Here is an 11,579-nt window from a genome sequence, read left to right on the forward strand (position 1 = left end):
CGTACACGGTTGACGGGAGAGCAGGCCTCCGAAACCACGCCTCTCCGGATCCTGTACGGGGAGAGGGGCGATTAGGTTTTTGGGTAGCGACTACGCGACTGCTCGCTTCTGTTCATCTACGTCCGCATCACCTTCATCATCACCATGTCGACCGACACCGACCGTGCCGCCGCTGAGAAAGCCGAGGCCGACAAGAAGGCCGCCGAGGATGCCGCGGCTGCTGTCACCGCCACCGCCACCGCGTGGCCGATTGGAGGGTATACATCGCTTATCCCTCTCGTGTTTCTTTCTGTTGTAGCAGTACTAGCGGTATGCGTAGATGTCTCTACTATATGCGTAGTACATGCTCTGTTAGATCATAATCAGTATGTTATCAATGCTGTCCATGTCATGCTCATGATTTATTCATGGATTAATTTAATCGGAAAACTGCCTATTTACTCAACAGAAACTAGCTCCCCGAGTATTCTATTTTTTTTGACGCGTAGTATTCGTTTTTCAAACCAGTAGTATTTCCCTTTCTTTCCAGGTGTCTTCCTTCTTCATGGGTAGATTGTAAGAAAGCATTTGTTGTTATTGATGTAGAAGATGCGTCAACTATAGCGGCTGCAACACCACTTGAGATCCTTTGTGTAGGAGGCTATGCAACTTTCTAGTTGATGATTGTCCATGTACTAAATAAAACCGATAAGCCATTAACTTATAGGGCTAAATAAAAGTCATTCTGGAGACACAGATTAGAAAGGTAACATGCTAACTGAGGATTTTTATTTCGTATAAGAACGGGAGTCCATAGCTGATCACGAGTTCATCTGCTCCCGTATGAACAGTGAATTCAAATAAAGTCGTGGAAAAATAAAAAATCTGAATTTTTTGTACATCAAATATGAACAAGTTTTCTATGTGCGTGCAAAATTTTATGACAATATGACAGCAGGGGGAGCTCTGGGCAGAAAAAATAAAACCAGGGAATTTTTTGAACCTTTCTCATAACTCTGATTTTTTTTTCACCAGACCTCCTCTGATGTCATAACACCAGGAAATTTTGCACACACCTATAAAACCTGTGCCTATTTGTATTTTTGGCTATTTTTCGATTTTCCTGTTCATCCACCGAAACGCTGTTGTCATATAAGAATATATAATATAGGAGTTGATAATTCAATAAATCACCATGCCATTGTCAAACACAAACCGTGGTTCATTTTTTTTAATGAAGTTCCAAGCTGGATATGCAAATATTTACTTTGAAACATCTCTAGTTTTGTGTTACTTCAAAACTAAGTAGTTTGATGTTTTGGACATCTATTAACATGTTACAAATTGTTGCAGTTTCCTACATTTAGTATCTGAACTTATTAAAAATATAAATGTCATATCTTACGACCTCATTCACAAGAATATAAACTTAGTTAACCTTGTTCACTTTTCAAACCATCTTGACACAGGTCGTTCCTGCCATCCTGCAAGTTTGCCATTCTCCCAAATAATTAGCTTGGTACTTCTGGTGGATCTCCCTCAGCAAGTTCGTCTGATGGCAGTCGTATTAACTCCTCTCGTTGGATCATGTGTCAATAGGTTGCTAGATATCATAGCAGATGAGACAATTATGATCCTAGGGGCGAAAGACGATCTTGATATTCTACACCAAACAATACATCATATACAATACTATCATCAGGATGCCGAGCAAAGGAGAATGGACGATTTAGCAGTTAACAACTGGCACGGTGAGCTACGGGATGCAATCGATGAGGCTGATGATATTTTCGACCTAATTGAAGGAAGGAAGCTACTTAAAGATAGTCCTTCATCATCAAGAAATACACCTGCATGTAGTGGCATTTCATTCTTATCTTGCTTTACTGATATTCTGAAGCGTCATGACATTGCTGGTAAAATCAGAAAGGTCAACACCAGAATAGAGAATATCTCAAAGCTGGGTCAAAGTTTTCTAACACGTTGTGATGTGGCACCTGTTGGTCAAAGAGCAATATCCAGACCAAGAAAGAGTTCCAACCTTGTTGAACCTAACCTTGTTGGGGAGGAGATCAAACATTCTAGTAGGAAGTTGGTGGAGTTGGTGCTTGCAAACAAGGAAAATAAGTATTACAAACTTGCAATTGTTGGAACTGGAGGAGTTGGCAAGACAACACTAGCTCAAAAAATATTCAATGATGAAAGAATAAAGGGGAACTTCAAGAAACACATGTGGATCTGTGTATCACGAGATTATAATGAAGTTATTCTTATGAAAGAGGTGCTAAGAAGTATCGGAGTTCGTTATGACACAGATGAAAATGAGGGGGAGCTTAGTAGCAAGCTCAAAGCAGCCATTCAAGAGGAAAGCTTCTTCCTTGTGTTGGATGATGTTTGGCAGTCTAATGTGTGGACTGATCTACTGAGAATCCCATTGGATGCTGCTGCTACTGGGGTGGTTCTAGTAACTACTAGAGATGATACAGTTACACGGGCAATTGGGGTGGAAGATGTGCACCGTGTTAAGTTGATGCCCATAGACGTGGGATTGGAGCTGCTCTGGAAGAGTATTAACACCAAAGAAAGGGATGTGCCCGATAATCTGCGTGATATTGGGCTGGATATAGTCAGGAAATGCGGTGGAATTCCTCTTGCTATCAAGGTTACTGCTAGTGTTCTAGCAACAAAAGAGAAAACTGAAAACGAGTGGAAAAAGTTTATAGATAGAAGTGCTTGGTCTGTGAGCAATGTTCCTACAGAGCTAAGAGGTGCTTTGTATTTGAGTTATGATGATCTACCACGATATCTGAAGCAATGTTTCCTGTATTGTGCCTTATATCCAGAAGATCAGTTTATGTTGCGTGACGATCTTGTAAGGTTTTGGGTCGCCGAAGGTTTTATAGAAAAACGACAAGAACAACTTCTGGAAGATACAGCTGAGGAATATTACTATGAGCTGATACACAGGAATCTCCTTCAACCAGACCCTAGATTTTATGACCATAGGTGGAGCAAAATACATGACCTTTTAAGGCAACTTGCTCAACATTTATCAGGTAGAGAAATATTTTTTGGAGACCTACAGTCATTGGAGGCTAAAGATTTGTCCAATCGACGACGCATTTCAGCTTTTACTGACAAGGATTCTGTAATGCTCTCCAATGTGGGTCAGGAGCATATTATTAGAGCAAGGACATTGATGATTCGCTCTCGCAAGACACCAAGAATTGCAAATACAATATTCAGGAGACTTCCATCCATCCGAGTTTTGGATCTGACGGATTCATCTATAGAAAGTATTCCAGATTGCATTGGAAGTTTGATACATCTACGATTACTTGATCTTGATGGGACAATCATAACTTATCTTCCAAAGACCATAGGTTTTCTCATAAACCTACAAATACTGAATTTACAGAGGTGTAATGCTTTGCGCAACCTTCCTATGGAAATCAATCAGCTGTGCAAATTAAGACGCCTTGGTCTTGGCGGTACAACAATAGATCGGGTTCCCAACGGGATAGGTAAATTAAAATTTCTTAATGATTTAGAAGGATTTCCCATTGGCAATGGAAATGATAATACAAAAACACAAGATGGTTGGAACTTGGAAGAGTTGGCTCCACTTTTGCAGATGCGGCAGCTTCATATGATTAAATTGGAAAGAGCAGCTCCCTGTAGTACCACTACCAGTGAAATACTAAAAGACAAAAGGCATCTCAGAGTTTTGAATCTAGAATGCACTGAACGAACAGAAGTATATTCAGAAGAAGAAATTAGCAATATTGAGACGATCTTTGCTCGGTTAATCCCTCCCCGCAACCTTGAAGACCTATACATCACAGGATTCTTTGGTCAGAGGTATCCCGCCTGGCTTGGTACTTCCCATTTGTCTTCAGTGAAACAGCTGTACCTCACAAAATGTAAATCATGCGTGCATCTTCCACCAATGGGGCAGCTACCCAATCTGAGATATCTGAAAATTGTGGGGGCAGCAGCAATAAACAAGATTGGACCTGAATTTCATGGTTGCAGGGAGACTAGTCCCGGATCTTTGAGGGTAGTTGCTTTTCCCAAGCTTGAAATGTTGGACATAATAGATATGCCCAACTGGGAAGAGTGGTGCTTTGTTGAAGAAAGAGAAAATGATGCAACAGTAGGGATAGGAGGGGAAGATGATGGAGGTGTTGATATACAAAATCGGGACGGCGTATCTTCATTTCTGCAGCTGCTGCCTCGTTTGAAGGAGCTGAGACTCGATGGCTGCCCCAAGCTGAGAGCCCTCCCATGGCAGCTTGGAAAGGAGGCCACAAGTTTGAAGAAGCTCAAATTAGGAGGAACAAGCTGCTTGAAGGTGGTAGATGGCCTTTTGTTCCTCACTGAGACCCTACAAATCATGGGCTGTGAGGGTCTGGAGAGGGTATCGAGTTTTCCACAAGTGAGGGAGCTGCGTGCACAGGCTTGTCCAAAGTTAGAGCGTGTTAATGGATTCGGCAATTTGCAGCACTTGTGGTTGGCTGAGGATATGGAACAGATCGCCAGGCGTTGGGTGCCAGGGCTTCAAGAACAGCACCAGCGACTTCATAAGGAAGGCATTGATGTCCACACATGGATTTACTAGATGTCCAAATATGTGGAGACACGAGGTATGACAATGGGGATTTAGATTTTTACATCCTGTCTTCTTAGTTGAACATTGTGCTCTGATTTGTTGCAGATAAATTACCTTCGACGCTACATAATATGTAGTAGGTTTTACTGAATTCTTTTAATATGTATTCTTGTTCTTGCTCATTTGCAGGCTGATAATCTTGCAGACTTCTGCAACCATGTTCTAGCTGATTGCAGCATCTACTAATGCATTATTGTTTCACCAAAAAAAATTCTTAGGAGATGTTTGCCTAGCCGCTGACGTTGTTACCCCAAACTGAAGTTGGATGCTAAGCTGATATGGGATAACAAAAATGTTTCCGGCTGATTCCTGTGGCTTGGGGAGATTGGTTCTTGACGGTATGCTTTATCAATGAGCACAAAAGATAGCGTTTGCCGCTCGACCTTGCGGGCTTACTTCTTTTTGCTCTTTTGTTCAAGGTATTTCCGCCTGTTTTAATAGTATCAAGGTACCTTGCCCTCGAATGTTGTTTGTAGAAATGAGGGATTTTCTTATTCTTTTGGAATTGTTGAAATATTCATTTCCATGCATTTTGTTCTTTCATTTGTTTCCTTGGTGAGGATGGGGATCTTCATCTCCACCATCATCCATATGTAATTAGTATTAATCACTGTGATCAATTTCCGGTGTTAATTGTTGTTTACTTCCGGCTGGAGTTACAGAATGTGGTCCCCAGGTCTAGGAGTTATAGCATAATGGAATACTCCCTCCATAAAGAAATATAAGAGCGTTTAGATCACTACTTTAGTGATCTAAACGCTCTTATATTTAGTGATCTAAACGCTCTTATATTTCTTTACAGAGGGAGTAATATGTATTCAAAACATAAAACTCTGGTTAAGCTTTCCCTTAATAATTTTTAGTAGATAGTCTGGTTGGTTGTTGGAACTTGGAACTGTAATCAACGTATATGTGAGTCAATGTACATGTTCGATGGAGTATTATATTAATCTCAGCTTCATCTTTTCATTATCTCTGAATTTCTAAATAGAGTCTACATACTGCAAAAATTTGAGAAAACTACTGAATTACTGTTGTCACTGGGAGTTATTTACAATAGCCAAAATCTTGTTGATTATTGACTAATCCAAACAGCATCAAAATGGTGGCAATGAAACAAAAAAACAGGGTCCAGAGTTGCCTCTAATCGTCTGACAGAGGTTTGCATTCTGCATGTTTTGTCACCCATCAGTACTCCAACAAATCAACATGTTAACTGAACTAAGCATAAACGGAGTGCAATCTTTACAAAAATGGAGTACAATCTCTACAAAAATGGACTGCAATCTTTACAAAAATGGGCTGCAATCTCTAGAAAATTGGAGTACCTGCAGCATTATTCAGATTAAATACAGTCTAGATTAAATTCAGATTAAACACAGTGGTCTAGAATTTAGAAATTCTAACAATAAAACAATTTGATATTCAAGCTTTAAATTTTTTTGGATTCAGACAAGTCCTGGTCTTACGGTTGTGAAATTCAGTATTATCCATTATCTCCATTAGTGATTTTACTGAAAATTCCCATACGACTGTGTTGCAAGGTTATTACAGACAGGGGTGTTTATCTCTGCATTGAGCATAGAAGAATCTGAAAAAAATAAGGGGCTTGGGGGAGGAAGAGCAGAGTTATTTGAGGGACTACGGTTAGGAGTATTTTGTCCTAAAAGATTGGAGATAGGGGTCCCTTCTAAACAAAAAAGAGCAGGTGTCTATGGAGTTAACTGAATTTAGTTTTAGTGAAGTTTTCAGTACAGTACAAATATTCGGCTAGGAGTATTACCACAAGCACAAGCAGTACAAATATTACTAGAATTTGCTCCGAATTTTGACAGTAAGAATAAGAATGAAAATAGAATTTGCTAGCAACTCCAGTAGCTTTACCAAAAAATTGAGCATGGCATCTACAGGTTACAAAAACTTGAGCATCAGGATACAAAAAATTGAGCATCTACTCTGCTTTTTATAAAGCATCAGGATACAAAAATCCAGTCTTGATGTGGTATTGCACATACCAGAGGATGCACACGGGGATGTTGCCGCTGAGCATGGTGCCGTTGTGGTACGTGAGGCGATCGCTGGGATCTGGCTCGTACAGCTCCATGAGCCTCATGCAGTGGCGGTGCCAGGAATTCATTCATGTATAGTCAATTCAAACTTGTATAGTCATATGTATGTATTTATGATTTTTCTACATGATATATACTCATTGTATGATGTTCTTACCAAAAAGTTGTGTAGTCATTTGACTGCACAGCTCATGCATGGCTTCGCCACTGGCCTCATGGGTCCCATTGGTCGATCTGTGTGGACCGGCTTCGTGGAAGAGGTTGACAGCGAGGTGAACGAGGTTGATGGCGAGGTAGATGAGGTTGACGACGGGCAGGGCCAGCTTCGGTTCGCCACCATCGTGGAAGGACACATCAGTCGGAGAGCAAATCAAAAAAAAAATTGAGCCTTCTCCTCACCCGGGGAAGCAAAGCGGCAGTGGAAGGGGAAGCAACGCGGCGGAGGCGCACAATTTGAGGAGGGGGTTTCCAGAAAATTGCCACGGCGACATACTTTTCGGACGGAGGCAGCATAAGCTTAGGCTCTATCAGCATGACAACAATCAAGCAAGAAGAATCTTATCATGATACTTATTGCACCGCGAGAGGTCCTAAAACAACGGTGCAACAACTCTTATTATGTGCAGTCCTACCTAATAGGTTAGTTTCCACATCAGTCCAACACAACCATTGCTCGAACCTCGACCGAACCTCGACCGATTATTGCCTACAGTTTAGCTTAATTTCTCATTGATCTTGAAAATAAACTAAAATTCTCCTCCTCAACATGACCCGTAACCTGCGTTGTCATTGACCCTTGAGTCGTGAATAATCTAACACTACCTCCGTCCAAAATACTTAGCAGAGAAATGAATGTATCTGGATGTATTTTAGTTACGTTCATTTTTATTCATTTTCGTGACAAGTAATTCCGGGCAGGAAATATATTTGTATCGATTTATATTAGTCGAGAGTCTACCTTGCACTTGCAGCCACACAATCACCAGTGCTTATCAGTGATGTGTGTGGACTGCAAAGCGTGCACTCCGCTATATACCTTACTCCCTAACCTGATCAACCGAATCTATCAACACATCAGCACGAGGATAACTTTCGTTACCGCGCCGCGTGCCTTCTTTATCGTCAATCAATACCAATACCACCGGCACCGCGCACCGATTCTAACCTAACTTGCTGGTGCTAGCCTACCACACCAGACAGTCACAGTATACGACGGCTGTTAGGCTACCATCAACATCCACAGGGTCTGTCATGTGCAGTCACAGGTGAGGAGCCTCCAAAGCCTCTTCGTCCGCCTGCCGATTTTATCCAGCTTCTTCATGACAATGGCGAGGAGGTGATGGTGGTATGGGACCCCGGCAAGCTGCCCTCCATGGCTCTGTGTAGTCTCGCCGCCACCTGAATGCACACCAGGTTCTCCCCTCTGAAGCGCAAGCCCGTTGGTTCCGCCGCTTTTGTGCAGGTAGAAATTTCTGCCGCCCACTTCGCCGATCTTGTCGTTCTTGTTTAAACCTGTCAGAGAGAAAAACTCAAGATGTTAATTGCCCACTCGATCGAAGTAAAATTTTGAAATGCTGATTTCATAACTTTTAGTCCCTTGGGCTGAGCAACCAAATTTTGGGTGAAGCCTGAAGAAGCTCGCTTCATACACTTTTCAGAGTAGTAATAATTTTAGAAGTCCTTGCATACATGATCTAAAAAAAGTCGTTACATAGAACTAGTAGTAGTACCAAATAAGTTTGTCTACATCCTAATCCGTAACGATTGGTCTATATTACATTGCTGAATCCTTAAAGAATGAAGTGGTGGGAGAAACAAATTTCAGGCAAGACAAAAATGAGTAAACCAAATAGCCAGATGTCACATGAACAAAGACGGTTTGTCAGAGACTTACCCCATACTAACTAACAAAATTACTAAACATCATTAGTAGTTCTTGACATATTCTGAATTACGGATGATTCAAACATCCCATAACACATGAATGGTGCAGAACTTGCTGTGACAGTGACACAACTTGAAAATGGTTTGTCTCACAAACAACAGAATCAAACAACCACATCTTTAGCAACAGAAAACTGGACTAATCCCCATTTGATCGGCAAATTGGCATGGCATATTCCGTTCATTAAATTAAGTCAAAATGATGAATGGCTAGCTTACTCTGGAGGGAGAAGTGAGAGTGATGTAGCTGGAAGGACTCGGCGGAGGCCGGGTCCAGCCGGGGGCTCCTCCCCTCCCGGTGGTACCTCTCCACCACCGCGGCGATGGCGTCCCGGATGCTGGAGCCGAGGCTGACCATCGCCCTCACCGGCCCCGCGCTCCCCTCCACCGTCACGTTCACCACCACCTTCGCCTCCTACGTACAGAGAAAACCCATCCAGTTCACTCCGCGAACCAAAACGAATGCGCGCGCCGCGCTCCTCAGTTCACGGACCGTACCGTACCTCCCAGGGCGTGCGACGATCGGGCGGCAGCAGCAGGGAGGAGGAGGCGAAGGGGGAGTCCGGCGCGAGGACGTCGTAGCAGGTGAGCGGGCGGTTGATCGGCGGCGGCGGCGGGGACGGCGGATGGGTCACGGGGTGGATGCGGGCGTCGTCGCGCCACCAGAGCGCCGGCTCGGAGGCGGAGCGCGTGAGCGCCCTCTTCCCCTCGGCCCGCCTCCGCGACCGCGGTCCCTGCGCCAGCTGCACCGGCAGCCGGAGCCTCTGCCCGGCGCCTGCGCCGCCGCTGGTCCCGCCCCGGCGCGTCGGCGAGGAGGAGGGCCCCGGCCGGACGCCGGCGATGCGCGGGCGGCTCCTCTTCCTCCCCTGCTGCATCTTGTCTGGCTGGTCGACGAGACGATCGTGCGCGCGCGCGCGTGTGTGGAGTGGAGTGCAGTTTGGGGTTTGGAGATTGTTGCGTTGCGTTGGTCGGTGGTGGTGTGTGTCGTCGGGTGGCCGCAACCTCCGGTTTGCCGACACGGCGAGCTTCTTTATGCTTTGGACAACTCGGGAGAGGAGAGTTGATGAGAGGAGGAAGCTTCGCGGCGGGTGCCGCCCCTGTGTAGACCCGGTGCACGGGACGCGGCGGAGCCCGGGCGCGGCGTGTCGCCGGGGGATAGGGTCGTCGCGTGAGCCGGGAGAAGGGACGGCACACCGGAAGGAAACCGGGCGAAGGAAGGCGTTGGATTCTCCGCGTGCGGCGCGGGTGGGCGTCACGACTCACGAGACAGTGCAGGGTCGTGCAGGAAGGAAGGGTTCAGTCAGGAACTCAGGATTCGTTGCTTGTGGGTGCAAACCAAGATTTGGTCCGGGTATAGTGTGGGTCGTTTTCGTCTTCGCGGTTTGGACGGTGGCGGACCGGGACAAATTAAGGGCCCGCGGCGGTCGTGCGTCGGTGTGTGTCAAAGTCAACCGATCCTCTTTTTTTAAAAAAAAAATAAAACACTCCACGCCATTCTTATTCTAATGATGTATCCATGACATCGCGATAAATTAAAAACAATGTTAATTACATTAATTGTAATTAACTTTTTTTGAAATATACTCCCTCCGCTAAAGGGGGTTAATTACATTAAATGTATTTTATTCTAGCAGCAACACTAATTTCACTAATTGCATTTTATCTTGGAACGAACATTCATAGCACAAATAATCTTCATGATGGCATGGCATATTATGCTTGTTTCCTCCCCCTCCCCCTCCCCCCTCAAACATATCAGGCTACTCGTCGTGGGAGTATCATATACTAGTATCATGCACATGATATTAGTGTAAAATACTACTTTTATAATGCACAATGTCATATATTAGTATCATAGATGATCATATTTATTGACATGCATGACAGAAAATAGCATATCATTTAACATGATACGGTATCTACCTATGTTACTCCAATTTTTTTTTAATTCTCTGCAACATCAGCATTTTTGCTATTCCTGAGTGCATGATACCGACTAAGATACCATCACTATGGCTAGCCCCAGGCCACAACAAATTCTAAGAATAAAAAGGGCGAGAGGTAGGTTCTTCATGCACAAATGAGGACGAAGCTCGCGTTAGGAACTACATGGATGTCAAAAGTCGCCAGAGTCCAGTAACATCACTTGGTCAATCCATCCAATCGGCCGTGCATAAGGAGGGTTGAAGGTAGCACATAGAGCTCGACCGGAGTATTTGGGAAGCATCAACGCACAGGACAATGAACCATACGTTCGAGCCAAAACCTTATAGCACTGAGAAGCTAAAACCGAAGGACACACCACATCTATTAAGTGGAGAAATGAGAGTGCCGCTTCGGGAAGTGTTCCATCTGACAACATGTATGCTGGTGAGAGGAAATTAAGCCCGCCGCTAGCCACCGCTCCCGCCGCTAGCCACCCGGCTCCGGCGTCCACCGCCCCGCGTCGGTGGCCACTCCGGCCCCGCCGCCCACCTCCAGCCATGCGCTCCCCCTTCCCTCCGGCCGAGGGCCGCTCGCGCTCTGACCGCTGGCTCGACTCGAGCCCCTCCTCTGCCGGGACCGCCGACGCAAGACCGACGTCCTACCTCGAGGCCCTCCGCAGCTCCCCTGCCTCCCCAACGGCGGCCGGCTCGCAGCCCTCGCCGCCGCCTGCGCGCCCCCCCTGCGCTCTGAGATCTGTCGGGTCATGGAGGCGGATGGCCCCGACGGCTGGCACCTTGCGCGTGGCCGCAAACGCCCCCGCTCCCTCCGACCGCGGCGCCCTTGCCGGGGTCCTGCCGACGCGCCCCGTCGACCGCCGTCGTGGCTCCGGGAGGGGGAGTGCCCTAGGTGCTTCAGCACCAGCCACCCGCGCTCGGAGTGCCGCCGGGACATCCGTTGCGGCCGCTGCCGCTGCTTCGGGCACAAGGTCC

General features: G+C 45.5%; 2 protein-coding genes across 3 annotated transcripts in view; one reads left to right on the top strand and one right to left on the bottom strand.

Annotated features, from left to right (window-relative positions):
- LOC119311061 (putative disease resistance protein RGA1) overlaps nucleotides 1-5,265 on the top strand; it is a 17,970-nt gene extending 12,705 nt beyond the window's left edge. For both annotated transcript variants that reach the window (XM_037586691.1, XM_037586690.1), the window contains exons 4-5: nucleotides 1,449-4,625; nucleotides 4,781-5,265. In XM_037586691.1, the coding sequence (XP_037442588.1) occupies nucleotides 1,535-4,600 (3,066 nt within the window). In that variant the 5' untranslated portion in view covers nucleotides 1,449-1,534 and the 3' untranslated portion in view covers nucleotides 4,601-4,625; nucleotides 4,781-5,265. The remainder of the gene's footprint in view (nucleotides 1-1,448; nucleotides 4,626-4,780) is intronic.
- A 2,320-nt stretch (nucleotides 5,266-7,585) lies between these two features.
- LOC119311062 (uncharacterized protein At4g22758-like) lies at nucleotides 7,586-9,652 on the bottom strand. Its single transcript, XM_037586692.1, has 3 exons — nucleotides 9,168-9,652; nucleotides 8,884-9,079; nucleotides 7,586-8,232 (listed from the first exon to the last, which is right to left on the bottom strand). Exons 1-3 carry the CDS (start codon nucleotides 9,537-9,539, stop codon nucleotides 7,970-7,972), a joined length of 831 nt encoding a protein of 276 aa, XP_037442589.1. The 5' UTR covers nucleotides 9,540-9,652; the 3' UTR covers nucleotides 7,586-7,969.
- Nucleotides 9,653-11,579: the final 1,927 nt, after the last annotated feature.

The sequence above is a fragment of the Triticum dicoccoides genome, chromosome 5B, assembly GCF_002162155.2.
Source record: "Triticum dicoccoides isolate Atlit2015 ecotype Zavitan chromosome 5B, WEW_v2.0, whole genome shotgun sequence".
NCBI lineage: Eukaryota > Viridiplantae > Streptophyta > Magnoliopsida > Poales > Poaceae > Triticum > Triticum dicoccoides.